The sequence below is a fragment of the Canis lupus genome, chromosome 27 (assembly GCF_048164855.1).
Source record: "Canis lupus baileyi chromosome 27, mCanLup2.hap1, whole genome shotgun sequence".
In the NCBI taxonomy this organism is placed as follows: Eukaryota; Metazoa; Chordata; class Mammalia; order Carnivora; family Canidae; genus Canis; species Canis lupus.
In genome coordinates, this window is record NC_132864.1 from 13,684,016 (window position 1) to 13,701,761 (window position 17,746).

At 47.0% G+C, this 17,746-nt stretch overlaps 1 protein-coding gene across 5 annotated transcripts in view; it reads right to left on the reverse strand.

Annotated features, from left to right (window-relative positions):
- Positions 1–8,094: 8,094 nt before the first annotated feature.
- MLXIP (MLX interacting protein) overlaps positions 8,095–17,746 on the reverse strand; it is a 63,759-nt gene continuing 54,107 nt past the window's right edge. For 2 of the 5 annotated variants that reach the window (XM_072802403.1, XM_072802404.1), the window contains one exon: positions 12,516–17,286. In XM_072802403.1, the coding sequence (XP_072658504.1) occupies positions 17,165–17,286 (122 nt within the window). In that variant the 3' untranslated portion in view covers positions 12,516–17,164. Of the gene's footprint in view, positions 10,104–10,185; positions 10,607–12,515; positions 17,287–17,746 lie in introns of those variants that run through there. The other 3 variants (XM_072802400.1, XM_072802401.1, XM_072802402.1) reach the window with 3 other exon arrangements.

Consider the following 17,746-nt stretch of genomic DNA (forward strand, 5'->3'; position numbering starts at 1 on the left):
CTTCTCATAATCTGTTTTGGATTTTGTGAGGGGGTTAAAATTAGTGGCTAAGAATCCAGACCACTAAGGTGGTGTTGTGGCTGAGGAAACATGGGACACGCTGTGGAAGTTGAGATCATTTCTGTCACTGGTACTTCTCCCCATTGGGTAGGCTCAGTAGCAAATAATAGTAATTCCAGCAGCTGCAACCATTTATCAAGCATTTTCTTTATGCCAGGCGACATAAGTACCATTACTGTTCTCCTTTTATAGGTGGGGAAATGGAGGCAAGGAGTCATTTTAGCCATTTGCCCAAGGCCACACAGTTATTCAGACTCAAGCTTGCTCTTCACCACTCTGTCCAGCCTTTGTCCCTCTCTGGGCAGTGACTGGGTCTTAGGAGTACTTAATGAATGTACATGCCTGTACAGAGCAATCCCTCAAGTGTCTTCTGCATGGTTCCACACTGGATTCCTGGTGCCTCTGCTCCTGCAAAGTTCTGTTCCATCATTGCATCCATGATTTCTTCAGAGCCAAGGCCAAAGATTTTATCATTTGAATACACATTGAGTCCAAAGTTGTGCATGGTTCTTTGAGATTATCTCAAAGAGTAATGGTTCTCAGAACGTGATCTCTGGACCAGCAGCATCAGTATCACCTGGCAATGTGTTAGATGTGCACATCCATGCCCCCCCTCACCTCACACTTACTGGATCAGACACTTTGGAGGTGCAGCCAGTGATCTGGATTTTAACTAAACCTCCAGGTGATTGATATGCACTCTCAAGCCTGGGAACCACTGATATTCTAAGTTGACCAACACCTTCATCTTCATCTTATTTAGAGGGAAACTGAGGGCCAAAGAGACAGTATGATTTGCCTCAGTTCTCATAGCAGGGGAGATGAGGCTAGGACTCAGAGCCATTGAATTCTCAGTCTTAGTCTTGTGGGGTTTTCTCCTCCAGCCCCACAGGTTCTTAAGCTTCCACATCCTATAGCCTTCAATGACAGCATATGGGGCAAATGTTCCAAAAAATGTCCGCTGTGGTGGTCATCTATCATTCTTTTTGACTGTCCTATATTGGAAAACATTTACTATTATCAGAAAAATTACCCCCAAACTGGGAAATAGGGCAAAAAAGATGACCATGTGTCTTTCTCAAGAGTAAAACAAATTGGGATACCTGGGTGGCTCAGCGATTAAGGGTCTGTCTTTGGCTCAGGGCATAATCCTGGAGTCCCAGGATCGAGTCCCACATCAGGCTCCCTGCATGGAGTCTGCTTCTCCCTCTGCCTATGTTTCTGCCTCTCTCTCTCTTGTCTCTCATGGACAAATAAATACAATCTTTAAAAAACAAAAACAAATGTTTAAAAAAAGAGTAAAACAAATCTCCATTAGTTTGTAGCAATATAAATAAATAAATGAAGGACAAGGGACTAATGTTCCTTACAGAATTCTGATTAAAACATAGAAGGAATGAGGGAAATAGAAAATCACCATTAGAATGCCTCAAAGAGCATGCAACTAAAAAAAAAAAAAAAAAAAAAAAGGCATGCAACTCAATGTCGGGGTTCTAAGTTTGAGCCCCAGGTTGGGTATAAAGATAACTTAAAAATAAAATCTGAGGAGTGCCTGGGGCTCAGTCGGTGAAGCATCTGCCTTCGGTGCTTCAAGCATTTCGGCTCAGGTCATGATCTCAGGGTCCTGGGGTCAAGTCCTGTGTTGGGCTTCCTGCTCGGCAGGGAGCCTTCCTCTCCCTCTGCCTCTCCCTCTGCTGTGCTCTATTTCTCTCTCAAATAAATAAATAAAATCTTAAGAAAAATCTTTAAAAAGAAAGAAAGAACAACACATCAGTCCTAATTGCTGTAGGCAAGATCCACAGATGAAGGCTAAAATTCATGGGTGAACTGAGACGAAACAGGAAATTTGCATAGCGTCCAAGTATCTTCCCACAAATATTTACTAGTCATTTGGCAATTTTAATTTACGTCTATAAATTCTTTGATACTCTCCCTGCAGGAGGTGGAGGGGAACTCCCTTCCCTGTGACAGTGATCATAGACTAGATCTGTGACTTGCTTCTGAAGCACCAAGCACAGGAGGACAAAACAGCCAGTGAACAGGGTGTCAACTGGCCCTGATGGGAAGGGCAGCTCCTCACCTCTGTGAGGCTCTTCCGTCACATCCATGCCCGACCTCTTCCTGAGAAAGCACCAGACAAATCCAAATTGAGGGACATTCTCCAAAATCCCTGATCACAACTCTTCAAAAGTGTTAGGGTCAGGAAAATCAAGGGAATATGGAGAAACTGCCACGTGGGGACCAAAGAGACACAGGTGTTGAGTGTAATCTGGGAGGGGATCCTGATAAAGGATAGCAGTGAAAAAAACGGGTGAAGATTCAAATTAAGCCTATACTTGTGATAATGTCTTAGTTCTTTTTTTTCTTTAAGATTTTATTTATTTATTCATGAGAGACACACACACACACACAGAGAGAGGGACAGACAGACAGACAGAGAAAGCAGGCTCCATGCAGGGAGCCAGATGCGGAACTCGGTCCCAGGACTCCAGGATCACCCTGGGCTGAAGGCTGGCGCTAAACTGCTGAGCCACCCAGGGATCCCCCTAATGTCTTAGTTCTGATAAATGTACCTAATGGTGATGTAAGACATTCCCATTTAGGAGAAGCTGGGAGAAGGGTATATGAAAACTGTCTTATCTATTACTTTTCTGTACACCTAAATATATTTTAAAGTAAAACATTTTTTAAATTAAATTAAATTAAAAAAATTTTATTTATTCATGAGAGACACAGAGAGGCAGATACATAGGCAGAGGGAGAAGCAGGCTTCCTGTGGGGAACCTGATGCAGGACTCGATCCCAGGACCCCGGGATCATGACCTGAGCCAAAGGCAGATGCTCAACCACTGGCTGACCCAAGTGCCCTTCAAACATTTTTTTTTTTAATCCAGTTCCTCAGGCCCAAAGCCACATTTTAGGTGTTCAAGAGCCACATGTGGTTAATGGCTCCTAACCTGGACAACAAGGACATAGAACATCTCCATGGCCACAGGAAGTTCTATTGGACAGTGCTGCTCTCAGGGGATGAAGCTTTGGCATGATTTCTCACGGATTAGGTCCCAGAGTCTGTGAATTTGTAGAGGCAATAGAAATTTGTAGAAATTTGAAGAAAATTGATAAGGTACAAATCATTCCTAGCTAGTAGAGAAGTAATGCCAGGGGGTGATGGTTTTGTTGACCATGAGGCCAGTTGAACAGCTACCTTATCTTTCTGTTCCAGCACTGATCTTCCTCGCTGATGATAGACAGATGAAAGAGAGACATGACCTTCTTCTGTCCTTTGAACCAGCTGTGCTGTGCTGACTGATTCCTTCACTGATAAGGTAAATAAAACTTTGGCACTTAAGTTACCTGGATTTCAGCTAATAAGAACCCATAGGTAATTAGAATTTTGGGGGGATAATCTACTAAAAACCTAGAAAGAGGAGAAAGACAAGCAGATCTTGGCATTTTTGTCAAAAATTTAATATCTCTTCCACCAGATCATTTCCACAGTATGACTTGTGATCAAAATACTCCAAAATAATGACTTAAAAAAAATCCAGGGGCACCTAGATGGCTCAGTTGGTTAAGCACCTGCCTTCAACTCAGGTCATGATCCCGGGGTCCTGGGATCGAACCCCGTGTTGTGCTCCCTGATTGACAGGGAGTCTGCTTCTCCCTCTCCCTCTGATCCCCAACCCCACTCATGTTCTTTTTCTCTTTCTCAAATAAATAAGTAGAAAAATATATATTTTTTATCCAATGCCACTGACTCACAGAGGAAGGGAAAGCAAATAATCAAGGGTCACAGAGAAACAAAAACTAATATGATACAATTAACATGACTTCTTTATTTCAGGGGGAGCTCTCTGAGGCTAAGCAAGAACTTAAACTTGCTCAATTTATAAAGGTAGAACAGACAATATAAAGCTTTAAGAAAAACATTTTTATGTAATGTCATTTTCTTCTTCTGGAGAATTAAGAAGCGAGAGGACAAATAAAAAGGAAATAGAAGGGGTGATCAGATAACCAGAGGGAGGAGGAGAGAGATGACAAATAAGTGGTTAAATGTAAAATAAGAAATCAAATCACTGCTAAATGTGAAACTAGGCTGAACCTCACTAGTAACCAAGAAAGGCAAATAAACAGAAGGTCAAATCAGCAGAGGTTTTACACATGATAAGGCTTGTTGGCAAGGCAGCAAGGAGAAAGGCCACTTGCGGAAATAGGTATTGGTCTCATCAGAGACTCCCTCACCAGTGACTCTCTCCTGTTGTTCTATCCTGCTGTAATTCCCTAAGGAGCTGATCACAGACCAGGGCAGGACAAACACATACAGGCGCGCACATGCATGCACGGGGGTCTAACAGCATTAGTGATAATACCAGAAACAGACCAGGAAATCTGTGTCAGCGTGGACCCCCCAAGGAGCAGACACCATGATGGGACTCAGCAGCAGCCAAGCCTGTGAGGAGCAGGAAAGTGGGAAGAAAGAGAGGCTGGTGGCAGCATTTCAGACTACACTGCTTCTCTAAGAGAGATTGGCAAGGCCGTTGGGAAGTCTGCCCGGTCACTTGTCAGAGGAGCCTGGTTTCCCTGGGAAATGAGCCCGTCTCAGCATTCCTGCCACGGTCACTGGCTGGGAGAGGCCTGTGGGAGGCAGGGCCCCTGCATGATGGGCAGAGGGATTTCAAAAACCATTATTGTGTTAAGTCATGTAGATTGCCTATATGCACAGAAAGCAAGACTGGGAAAAGGTATCCTTGAGGACCGGGGTAATTTTCTTTCTATTTTTATGGACATTCCCAAATTTTCTAAAAGTAGCATGTATTATCTTAGGAATCACTAAGATAAATACAATTTCATATTTTGAAATAGTGTGAGAAAAAGGGAGTGAGAAATGGAGACTTTAAAGAGTTTTACAAATATTGGTAAAGATAAAATTCTTTGGCCATCCCAAGGCTGTTCACTGTAGCCGTGGGCTTATTTCTCCTCCCTGATCTCTGAAATTAGCCTAGGGTCCACTCTTCACAACTCTTCATCTGCTTCTCAGACTCTCTGCTGAAAGGCACAGCCCTACCAGCCCATCAGGGGCAGGTTATTCCTTGTTGAGTACAACCGACTTCTCAGTGTAACCATGTGGCATGATGTCCCCCAGCCCTTTATGTGAACCATCCCAAACTATATAGTACTTCATAATGAGAAGGAATATTCAGAATGACATTTATGAGGCTCTTCTCATATCTCAGCTTTCTTAATTTGCTTATTCAAGGGCCCCGGAAACATTCTGCCTCCAACAGCATTGGTGCTAACAGCAGATGCTCTTGGGTTCCAGATTCTGATCCTCTGCTTACTGTGTGTGATGTGGCTTTAAACGAATTATGTCATCTCTCTGAAGTATGCAATATGGTAGTGTGTGTATATATGTGTGTGTGTGTGTGCATACGTGTGTGCATGTACATGTTCAGAGTTGTGCAACCATCACTGCAATCTAATTCCAGAATATTCTCATCACCCCTGAAAGAAGCTCTGTACCCCTTAGCAGTCACTCCCCATTCCTCTCTTCCTCCAGCCCCTGGAAACCACTAATCTACTTTCTTTTACTACTTTTTTTAAAGTTTACTTATTATTTTTAGTAATCTCTATGCCATTCTATTCCACATGAGAATGTGGGGTTCTCACAACCCTGAGGTCAAGTCACATGTTCTACTGACTGAGCCAGCCAGGCACCCCAGCACTAACCTATGTTTAGTTTCTATGGATTTGGCTATTCTGAGCACTTCATATAAACAGAATTATACAATATGTGGCCTTTTTTATTTGGCTTCTTTTACTTAGTGTAATGTTTTCAAGATTCATCCATGAAGTAGGTGTCAGTTCTTCATTCCTTTTTATGGTGGAGTAACACTCCATTGTATGGATATGCCATCTTTTATTTGTCCGTTCATCTGATCAAGGACAATTTGAGTTGTTTCCACATTTGGCTATTATGAACAATGCTTCTATGAATTTTTAAATCAGCTTGTTTGTTTCTGCAGAAGGGGTAGTTATCATCTTTTAAAATTTTTTTAAATTTTTATTTATTTATGATAGTCACAGAGAGAGAGAGAGAGGCGCAGAGACACAGGCAGAGGGAGAAGCAGGCTCCATGCACCAGGAGCCCGACGTGGGACTCGATCCCGGGTCTCCAGGATCGCGCCCTGGGCCAAAGGCAGGCGCCAAACCGCTGCACCACCCAGGGATCCCGGTAGTTATCATCTTGAAAGGGACTGTATTGAGTCTGTAGGTCATTTTGAAAGAGTGCTGCCATCTTGACAATATTGTCTTCCAGTCCACGAACACAGAATGACTTTCCATTTATTTAGGGCTTCTTTAATTTCTTTCAACATTGTTTTGAGGTTGACCATCTTGAAATGTAAAATTTGCTAGCATTGAGTATGTTCACAATGTCATGTAACCACCACCTGGAAGTCCCAACACATCATCATCACCTGGAAAGGAGGCACCATACCCATTAGGCAGCCACTGCTGCTCTACCTCCCCCTCTGGCCTTGGCATCACCAAGTGTCTTCTGTCTCCATGGATTTGCCTATTCTGGGTATTTCACGTATGGAATCACGTACTGTGTGGCCTTCTCTTCTGTCTGGAGCTCCTTCCATGTAGCACGTGTAGCACGATGTTTATGCTGTAGCCCAGTCAATGTTTCACTCCTTATGGCTAACACTCATCAACCCTGTCCTATAGTTTTCAGTGTAAGAGTCTTACACTTCCTTGACTAAATTTATTCCTAAGTATTTTATTCTTTTCAATGCTATTGTATGTGGAATTGTTTTCTTAATTTCACTTTTGGGTTGTTTATGGCTAGTGTCCAGAAATGCAGCTTGTTTTTGTGCACTGATCTCTAATCCTGTGTGCGACCTTGCTGAACTCATTTACTGGCTCTAATAGATTAATGTGTGCATGTGTATCCTTTAGAGTTTTCCATATATAGCACATCATCTGCATACAGAGATACTTTTACTGCTCCCCACCTTCCCCCTCAGTTAGAATGTCTTATATTGCTATGTGTTGCCTGACTGTGCTAGAATTTCCAGGACAGGGTTGAGTCTTGTGCCCATCTTAGATGGAAAGCATGAAGCTTTCCACCATTAAATGTGTTAACTGTGGGGTCTTCGCAGATGCCTTTATCAGGTTGAGGAGGTCCCCTTGTACTCCTGGTCTGTTGAGTGTCCTTATCATGAAAGGGAAGCTTTCTCCTGTGGAAAACAAGGATAGCAGTCTAGGGACCACACAGGGTCTTTTGAGGATACAAATGGGGTAAAGTAAAAGTCTACAGCCTGGAGCGGGCACATGATGCTGCTATCAGACACACCCAGGTCTAGAGCTCAGATTTGCTCTTGGGTGATAGTGCTGTTGGGCAAGCTGTGTACTTCTGTAAGCCTCAACTTCCTTATCTCTAAAGTAGGGGTATTAATGGTACCCATTTCATATGGTGTTGCATCACCGCTGGCAGGCAGTGGTAGATATGATTTAAACCATGAGCTGAATCGGTGCCCAGAACACAGAAACTGCGTGTTATGGTAGATGGCTGATAAAATGAGATGTGGTCCCTGTCCGTAGGCAGGGGGTGATGGTGTGAGGGTAGTACTGACAGTTAACATTACCAAGAGAAGGTGGCATGTGGCAGGAGTGACAAATGGAGCACAGGTGGTAATTCAAGACCCAAAGTGGGGTGGGCCAGGGCAGGTAACCAAGAGGGACAGAGCACAAGGCCTTCTGGGGGGCAGGGGATGTTGGCCAGGTACAGAGGGAAGAGCTAAATAACCATGGGGCGTGCATTTAGCTTGGAACCTGTGCTGTGTAACAGGCAGGGATGGGAGGTGGAGTTAGTGCCTTACTGAATGCCACACTAAGGAATGGGGACTTTATTCTAGAAGAACAGGAAGTTCTGGGAGGAGGGCAGATTTTTTGAAAAAGGAATGAAGATGATTCCTATTTCCTGACCTTTGTAGACCTGAGCTAGGAAGATCGTGTTGGGGTATTTCTCAACTCTGACCCATGCCAGGTGTTCCATGGCATAGACTGGGATCCCAGTCAGCGACATTAGGCAGAAAGAATTCACAACACAAGGTTAGGTGAATGAAAGGCAGCAGGCAGGATGCTGTGAGGCAGGGAGAATCAAAATGACCCTAGGGTATTAAAAACAAGGATGGTAAAAAAAAAATTTTAAATAAAAAAAAAAATAAAAAGGAGGATGGTCTTTGTGGTAGCATGAATAAAATCCGAGAGAGTTGGGAGAGAATGTAGTGCTGGGAATGGGGGAGAAGGTGGGGAAGAGAGATTAGCAAAAGAAGCTCAATTTACAAGTGTTTATAGTAAACCCAGCTCATTTAATTCTTCAGCAATCCGTGGGATGGGTATGATTTTTAACCACATTTTCTAGATGAAGACTTTCAGGCCCAGAAGGGTTGTCACTCACCCACGGTGGTCAGAAGCCAGATGGTGAGGAGTTTGGACTTTATTCTGAATGCAACAGGAAGCCACTGGAAGTTTGGGGGGACAATGTGTCCTAAGTATCTTTAATAAGGTCACTCTAGCTCTGTGAAGAATTGGTGATGAGCAGCTAGAAGTAGACCATGGAGAATGTTACAGTGGTCCGTCCACATGGTGGCAGTGGGAGTGGGGAGAAGGGACTTGTGATTATTCTGGAGGGATCACACAGGGTTTACCAATGACAGACTGAAGGTGGGATGTTACGGGACGGAAGAACCCAGGAGGACGTCTGAAGTTTCAGCTTGAGCAATCAGGAGGCTGGCAACACCATGTGGCGAGATACAGAATATTTGAGGATGAAAAGGTTTCAGGCAGGGGAGGTTGAAAGTTAAAGAAATGGTGGTTAGAAGCAGAGAGACCTGAGAAAGAGAAACTGGAGCGTAAAGAGGAGTGAGTCAATTGGAAAAGGAGAAAACAGTGAGGCAGAAGAGATAAGGACAAGAAAAAGCCCCAGTGGGCAGAGGGGGAGGCTCCATCAATGGATGTGTCAGCATCGGCGGAGCTTACGTCTTGTGAAGCATGCTCTTCTTCCCTCAGGGTCCTGCCCTTCTGCCCAGCTAACTCTGCATGTCCTGCTGGCTCCTGGCTCAGGCACCACCTACCTCGGTACATTCCCCGTCCCCTCCCGGGGGGTTCCTGGAGCTCCTTCATGACTCCATGGCCCCCCGTGCTTGCTTGCCCCCATCACTCAGTATATCGATAGATTCGTGGTGTCTCCAATAAAGTCACTGCGGTGTTCCCTGAACTGAGTTCAAATTTGGCCTTTGGCACATGTTCCTTGATCAAAGACTGGAGGAGAAAGAAGGCGCAGTTGGGCAAATCCGTGGCAGGTGTTGGATGAGAGGCACGGAAGCAGAGAAGCTTATGTGTATCCTGGTGAAGGTCATTCAGTGACGCTGATGGGTGGGCTGGGGACTCAGGAGATGACACCAACAGGCTGGAATCTGGACAGGTGAGGGGGCAGGTGGGGACTCCTGCTCACGCAGGCCCCACTCCCACAAGTCTGTAATGGAACTTCAACCAGCGCCGTTTGGTCTCGTCCCCCAGGAAAGAAAATCAGTCAGACTAGATCAAGAGATTAGATTGTTTGCTGCACTATACCCATTAAGGCAGGAAAGTAGACTCTTATCTTAGAAAGCTTTTCCCTCTTTAAACAATAAGGGTTTTCTAATGATTCAGTGAAACAGAAAATCTGATCAATAAGAACTCCCCAGTCCTCAGATTTCTTATTAACTGTGACTTTGTAGCTTTTGACAAAGCCTTCAGGAGCCTTTAAATGACCAAGTACAGGCATATATGCACTTCTGTAAACGGCACTAAAAAGCACATTTACTATTCCAAATGAAACCCATATGGTGTCTGGGACTTGGTTCAAAATAATGGGGGTGGAGGTGAGGTATATATGAAACAAAATTGGCCCCGAGTTGGTAGTTCTTAAAGCAGATGATGGGTAAGTGGGGGTTCCTTGTACCATCCCCTCTACTTCTGTGTGTGCTGGAGATTTTCTGAAATAAAAAGGTAAAAGGCACACTTAATTGAAATTTAGGACAAGTGCAATCATGCCATTCTACACAAGGCTAAATTCAGATCTTGACATATAAAAAAGGTAAACTGTGTTCTAGAGAATAATCAAGTCCACATCCAAGATGAAATGCTTTTAGATGCCAGTTAGAGATTGTTCTATCTACAACCTAAATCACTAGACTTGATGTTTTATATTAAACATGTAATCTCGGGATCAACCTTTCACTTTGTTCAACATCTACGTCAGTGTCAGCTTGACACCTGTACCTGCTAGTTGCCGCTTCCCCTCTCCTGAATTCTTATCACGGGTCTCCACACCCTACCTCTCTGACACAGACATGAGGAAGGGGCAGCTGGGCTGCTGGAATGGTATGTGTTGAGGGCTCATTCAGCAGGTTACTTGTGCACCTGCTGTGTGCCAGTTCTGTGGTGGGCATAACAGTGACCATCAGCACCATATCCTTGTCCTGAGAGTCTTCGGTACCTGGCAGGGAAGACAAAGGACAAGGACAATGACAAACGTGACAGGTGTCTTGAGTAAACGCAAAGTGCTCTGAGGCCTGACTGTGCATGTGTGTGCGTGCGCCTGTGCATTGCATCGAGTGGGGCGGTGGGGAAGAGGATGTGAGGGTTGGTTTTTGAACTGAGGTCCAAAGATTGGGACTGGAAGAAAGAATGTGAGCCAGGTGGGAGACAGTGAGAGGCTTGGGCAGAGGAAAGGCCTTGGAAAAGCCTTAAGAGTGAAACAGCCCACAGCAAAACATGGTATGTTCAAAGAATGGAAAAGAGCAAAAATGAGATTGGGAAGTAGGGGCCAGATGGACAAGAGGGCAGGGGAAACGGACCCTAGGGCTTGGCCCTGACACCACACCAGATACCACAAGACAAGAGTGAGGGGGGACATTATATGAACTGGTTGGATAATAATGGTGACTTGGATTTGATGACAGCAGTGGTGATGGAGAGAAGTGGATGCTGTATTTGAAAGAGATTTAGAAGACGAACTTGACTAGATTTGGGTTTGAGAGGTGGGGGAGGGGAGGAGGAGGAGGGCAGATCAAGAATAATCCTCCTGATATGGTGGATGGAGATGCCATTTACAAAGTAAAAACAACAAAATGATCCTTTAGCCTTTCCTGACCCGTATGGCCTTGATACTTTGAAAACCACGTTGATTTCTTCCTCTATGAAACAGGAATAGCCATACTGCCGGGTTGAGAACTATCTAGGGGTGTGCATGTCCCTGTGGAGCCCAGAGCCTGAAGTGGATGGACAGTCTCCAGTGCACTGGTCTCACTCCCTCTGCTCTGCCTTCCCTGCTCCCAGCCTATCCAAACTCAACCCTCTTCTCTGAATTATGTCCCAAGCATCTTTTAAGATTTCATACATAACACAGAGCTGGGTTCAAAAACTTAAAGAGAGTAAAGCAGACAATGGTCAATGAAAATCAAGTTTCTTCAGCCAGAGGAGTCTGTGAATCACTTGCTTCTTTCCAGGGCCTCCTGTTCTCAAGACCCATAATCTTGCTTTGTGTCATGAAGGCTTTTTTCTTTGGGGGAGGTGTTGGGTTTGATCAGACAAGAGCTTGTGTATCAGCCCACGGCATTTTAGTCAGAGATCTGGATCTGGGCAGTTATTTGGTGAAAGAAGCCAGTAGCTCCATACAGGGGCCAGGCCATCTGCAAGAAGTAGCATGACTCAGCTTACTGGGTCATCTCCCAAGCACAAGGATGAGGTGGGGGAGGGTAGAAAGATTCTATGAAAAGATAGAAGCTTCTAAATTAAACAGAGATCATCAAAATCTTCTCAGCACAACAAAGAGCATCTTTGCTGATCAACTTCCCTACATTTTGCTAGTTTTGGATCAACGGTTAGCAGGGAGACCATGGCCTCCAGGATCATCACCACGACTTAGGACACTTTCAGCGGCCAGTGTTAGCCATACTGATGATAACCCACACCTTCTAAATACAGTGTTTCAGGGGTTACTGGGCACCCTGACATAATTTTACGTGAACCTCATGACCACCCTAGTTCAAGGGCGCAGGGTAGGTACCATTTGCCCGGGTTCCAGATGAGGAGGACACAGGCAGTCTGTACAAGCACCACTGAACTCTGTCTACCTGAGAAAGGCCTGGAGCTCCAGCCCCTGGTGAGTTCACCATGAGAAGCGGTGATTTTGGGCTTTAGTCATGGACCCTTCCAGCAGTCATCCTTTAAAACCCCCTACTCACCTGGGCCTCTCTCCTCACCGCTAAGGCCTTCAATCCAGGCTGAACCCATCCCCCAAGGTTTGATGAGTCAGCCAGTCTAAGCATCATTTTGTTCCCATCTCCCCCTATCATCATTTCTACAGCCCAAGAGGGTAGCATTTAAGATCACACATCACAGGCTTTTCAAAAAAATACAGCTTTTTATTGTCTCGGATGCAAATATAGTTTTAAAACTGCATTGTAGTGTTGAATACAGCTGGTGGAAATGGGCTTCTCAGCAGCAGAGCATGAAGGGTGGTGTTCTGGACGGCGCAGGCCTGAGGGAACCCCCAACTGACAAGGCTCTCCTTGGGTTTTGTTGTTCATACCACGAGGGGAAACCGTCTCCTAAAAGAGCCCTGACACAATCACCAAAGCTCACCACAGAAAAAAACGAACCATTTACACAATGAACTGGAACCTGGAAAAGGAGGACGTGGTGGCTCAGTTGTGATGTTACAAAATAAGTAGATGAACAAGGTTCCCTTTTGTGGGCTAAGAGACTGGGGTGTGGAAAGAGCGGGGTGCTGTGGGGGAGAGGCGGCACTCAAGCTCCCTTGTGTGAAACACAGCCTGGCAGTCATGTCTCCCCAGGCCGAGCCCTCCATGCCCTTTAGCTGCAGGGCAAACTCCATGGAAATGTATCCATTTCTCCCAAACCCTCCTCAGTCTCAAGCCTTGAGAGGAGCACACCTTTATTTAGAAACCCAGAAGAGAATTCTTCAAATAGTGACACCCAGGGTTGACTATGAAACCAAAACTTTGACCAGGAGATGGAGATGAATTCTGCTACATAATTGGGAAGGAATTTCACAAAAATAAAATTCCATTAAGTAAACGCACACAGGTGGGCTTGTGCAAGCACTTGCACATATGCACACATGCACACACACACACGCAACACACACAGAATCAAAGCCAACGTTCAACATGAAAAGTTCCCTTTTCTTTCTCAAAGGCTGATTTTCGCAAACCCCAATGAGGAAACAGCCCCCTGCATGAGGAGCCAGGAAAGACAAATCCTCAGAAGGGAAAGAAAATGGGGCAGTTGTGGTGGTACACAGTAGGACCTAAGGTTTCTCCCAGCTCCTGCAGCCCCTCTGATCCGAGAGGGTCAAGGCCAAGGACACTACTGAATGTTACAAACAGGTGTTGAGCTTCCAAGCTCTTCCACCTTCAACCCTCTTCTCCCCTTGTCCATGCTCAGATGTGAAAATCCTCAACATAGGAGGTATCAGGGCAAGGAGCAAAGATTCTGACCCACGGCCGCCATGCTGCTCACACCAGGGCCTCCCATCTCTCTTTCCCAGTGAGACCATGACCTCGGGAACACTTGGGAAAGCTAAGTTCCCATGAGCGGTGGGTGGGCTTCATCACTGGCAAAGTGCATAATGGGAACCAGGGCATCTCTAGGGAAAGACAACTTTCCACCAGAGAGAGAAGAGAGTAGGCCAGCTTGCACCCGGTGCGGGGGGGAGGGGGAGTCCTGGGCAGTGGGGCAGAGACCACAGAGGACAGCCCTGCACCACGCCGATGAGTGCTTCAGCTAGACTGTGATAGCGTGTAATCCTGGAAACGAACCTGCTCCTCATTCCTCTTGTTCTCAGGTCACTTGCCACTACACTCCTCCACCCAGGGTGAGACAAAAGTGATTGGCATCACCCTGGGATGCCATGCTCGTTCAGAGTCAAAGTTTTTATTTCTGTCGGCCAGAGCAGAAAAACTTTCAGGCCCAACCTCTAGCAAGGGGAGAAGGGGTCAGGTCACAAGGACAGGAAGCAGATGAAGCTGGGTCCCCAAGGACACATGGTCAACCACTGACCACCTCTCCTCCTGCGGAGGCTCCAGGAACAGGGCAGAGCTGGTAGTTCCCTGCCCTCCAGCCCTTCCTCTTGACAGAAAGCCAGCGACACCCGTTAGCACCTCATTAACGCTAACTTCTGACATTGGGTCTGCTGCTCCTGTGAGAAAATCTGCTGGATAGTAGCCAGGATGCATGGGCAGGGAGTGACTGCTGGTGTCACCTGCCTGAGATACGAGGGACGGGCCGCACCAACTTTCAGAAAGCCCCATGGTGGCACCTGCCCTGTCCCTACATTTCCCACTCATCGTGAAAGAGCAGGTAGTAGTTCGAAGGGAGCTGATGGCACAGAAAGATTTCATAGAAATGCTTTTCAGATTTATGTCCCAGACAGGCTTTTTTTTCCCCCCTTTTCAGATTGATTTTTTTTATTCTCCAAAGTGTCAGCATTTTAAAGTTTCTTTTATGGGAGCAGAGGCAGTGGCAGGGGTGAGGAGTGTAAACAGAGCACAGCCCTGCGATCAGCATGCGCTTGAGGCCTCTGGCAGAGTGGTCTCGCTGTCCTAGCACCCCAGCTGTGCCCCTATGTCTGGCCAGGTTCATCAGGCAAGATTCCAACATAAGAAATGATTCTGGGACAAGAAACAATCATGTTTGTGGTAAGAGATACAGCTTTGTGGCCCTATCGCCATGGTAATTGTGAGCACCAAGAGAAATGGATTTAAGTAAATGTCTCAAAACAAAAACATGAAAAAAAAATGCATCTAGTTAACAGTCTGCTAGGACACACACACACACACACACACACACACACACACACACACACACCCTTCATGTCTTACATGACCTAACAGCCTTAAATATTTAACAAAATCATGAACATTAATTCAGCAAAAGGAAGAGGAGAGGTAGGCCGAAGAAGCAAGAGGCCAATTTTATATCCCACGGAGTTAAAAAAAAAAAAAATCCCCATGCTGATCACGGGGTAGGGAGAAGGCTGCTAATTTAGGAGAGGTCTTGCTGGGCCGAGCACTACGGCCATTTGTATGGTTTACAAAGGCACAGGAACTGGGGAAGGGACCAAGCTCATGGCCCTCCATGAACCCTCGTAGCTGGGGACATCTTGTGTCTTTCCTTTTGACCCTAGTGAGTTCTTACCATGGTGGTGTTTCCCCTTTTGAAGGGCGACTTCGTGTTTATCCTGGGGTGAAGGATGAGTTCTCTTACCACTTCCCAGTGGACGTGAAGGATCGGCCCAGCCTTGTCTTGTGCTTACCCCTCAGGGAAGTGATGTGGGAGGCCTGTAAACACATTTTCTGGAGAGGCTGAGGGATGCCGCCAAGCTGCTCTTGGACGGGGCTGAAGCACAGACAAGGGAATAGGTGACTGGTCGGTGACCTGCAGCAGAGATGGTGGCACATCCAGAGGCAGGGAGTAGACACCCCTTCCATCTTCCATCAGCTGGGGCTGACGCAGGGCTGGCTGCCCCTGAGCATCTTCAGCAGGGCCTCCAGGAACCAGTGGGAGCCTCTGAATGCATCCACACTCCAGGAGGTAGCCCTCAGTGCCCCCCACAGACCCTACCCAGGAATTCTGGCCTGCTTAGCACTGCCCAGGCTCCATCTCTGGCAGGGAGGACAGAGGCTGAATGAAAGACCACTGACCCTCTGAACTTCACAGCAGGACGTTAAAAGCACATTCTTTCAATGAGGAGGTACCCTTGGCTGGTCTACCTGAGTGTTAGAGAGAGCGCCCGCCCTTCCATCTGCAGCTCCTTCCTGCAGATACAGCAAGAGGATGGGCCTGGACATTCCAAATGCAACTCCCACATTCAGAAGTAGGCCACTGCCTTCAGATATCCCCCCGCCTTGATCAAATATGAGTGTAATTCTTCACTATCTGATCTGGGAGATGCCTAGACAGCTCTGAGGCTGGTTGCCTCAAAGTTCTGCCTGTCAACAATTTCTTCTTTGAAACACAACACAGGACAGACTTTGGGTGTGGTGACATCTTTGGTCCAAGAACTGTTATGGTTTGGGGCTCCTGGCTGAACAATCCAGACAAGATGACAGGCCAATGGCGGTGCCGTGGAGTCTGGCCTTTCAAATGCTACACCCTGAGGGCTATGAGCGTCCACTGAACACTGCTGGCTCATCCGAGGTTGCAGCTTAGAAGCAGGTGAACAAGGGCCATGCTGTGAGGTGGTGCCCAATGAGGCCCCGCCTGAGTCCCTGCCATGGTTCTCAAGTCACCAACACATGGCTGCTGCCACACCAGCCAGAATGAAGTGACACCAGCCCGCAGCGCTGCCCGAGGGGCTTCCGAGCCAGAGCAGCAGCTTTGCATTGCTTGTGCTTTCCTTCTTGTCCCGAGTGCATTCACATCTACTGCTTTTGCACGCAGCTTCTGGGGTTCCCTGGCGGCCTGTGTGGTGGGAGCAGCCTACCGTGCGCAAGCCTGAGCAGCCATTCAAACCTACTTACAAGGTCAGAGTCTGAGGGAGGAAGAAGGATGCCTTCCACCTGCCCCACGGGTGAGTCAGAGTGGCACAGGGAATCAATCACTCAGGGCCATCCGGGTGCCTGGAGGGTAACAGGAGCAAGCACCCATGAGTCTGAGAACAGAACCATCTCACGGGAGCAGGCCCTGACCCTCTGTCCCACCTACTCCCTGCACAGGCACCAAAGGCCCAGCAGACTGCCAGCAGGACAGGACTTTGGGCTGCCCGAGGGCAGGGGAGGGAGGTCACCACTGAGGTCGCTGAGTAAGAGTTCACAGCAAGGGGTTCCCAAAGATGGGCTATTGCTGTTGGCAGGACCCGAACCTGCTGCAGACCTGAGTGCAGTGTTCTGAGTGGCCCAGTGGGCCAGTGGAGTTGGAGGGGAGCCCTGAGCTCTGCATCAGGAGAGGCGTGGGGTGCAGCATCCTCTCCGCAGGCAAGGAAGAGCCTCCACGGCATCTTGTGCAGCCTTGTGCCCGCTAGGCGCTGCTAGGACTCCCCAGATCTCTTGCCAATTCTGGTGACAGCCTCTGCCGCCTGCTCTGGCAGCTGGGATGGGTCTGTCAGAACGGAGGTGGTCGTGCTCAGGTGCCGGAGGGTGTTCAGCACCGCTGGAAGAAAGGGGGAGGTTAGCCCAGGGACATAGGCAAGCACGGCAGCTTCCGGTCCCACAATGGACAGCACAAATGGTCTTATACATACAACCCGTGTGGTAATTCCTATGCCCACCAAAGCAGGAGAGGCACTGAGCTCAACCAAGGGACAGATACCACCAAAGCCTCTCTGCCCCTAGGATATATCTCCAAACCCTGTCTCCTCTCCTGCAGACAGGCAGAGAATCCCAAGCTGTTCCTGTTTTCCCACTTGTTTTAATGTGATATCTCTATAACCTCGATGTATGTGCAGAGCCTTGTTAGTTTTAAGAATTAAATGAGAAAGCATATCTGAAAGCACCTGAGACAAGGCCTGGTGAATAGGAGGTGCTCAATAAACACCAGCTGGACCTGAGCACACTGACACACAGGGATGATAGGAAGCGAAGGAGGTGCTAAGGGATGTGCCCTATCCTGC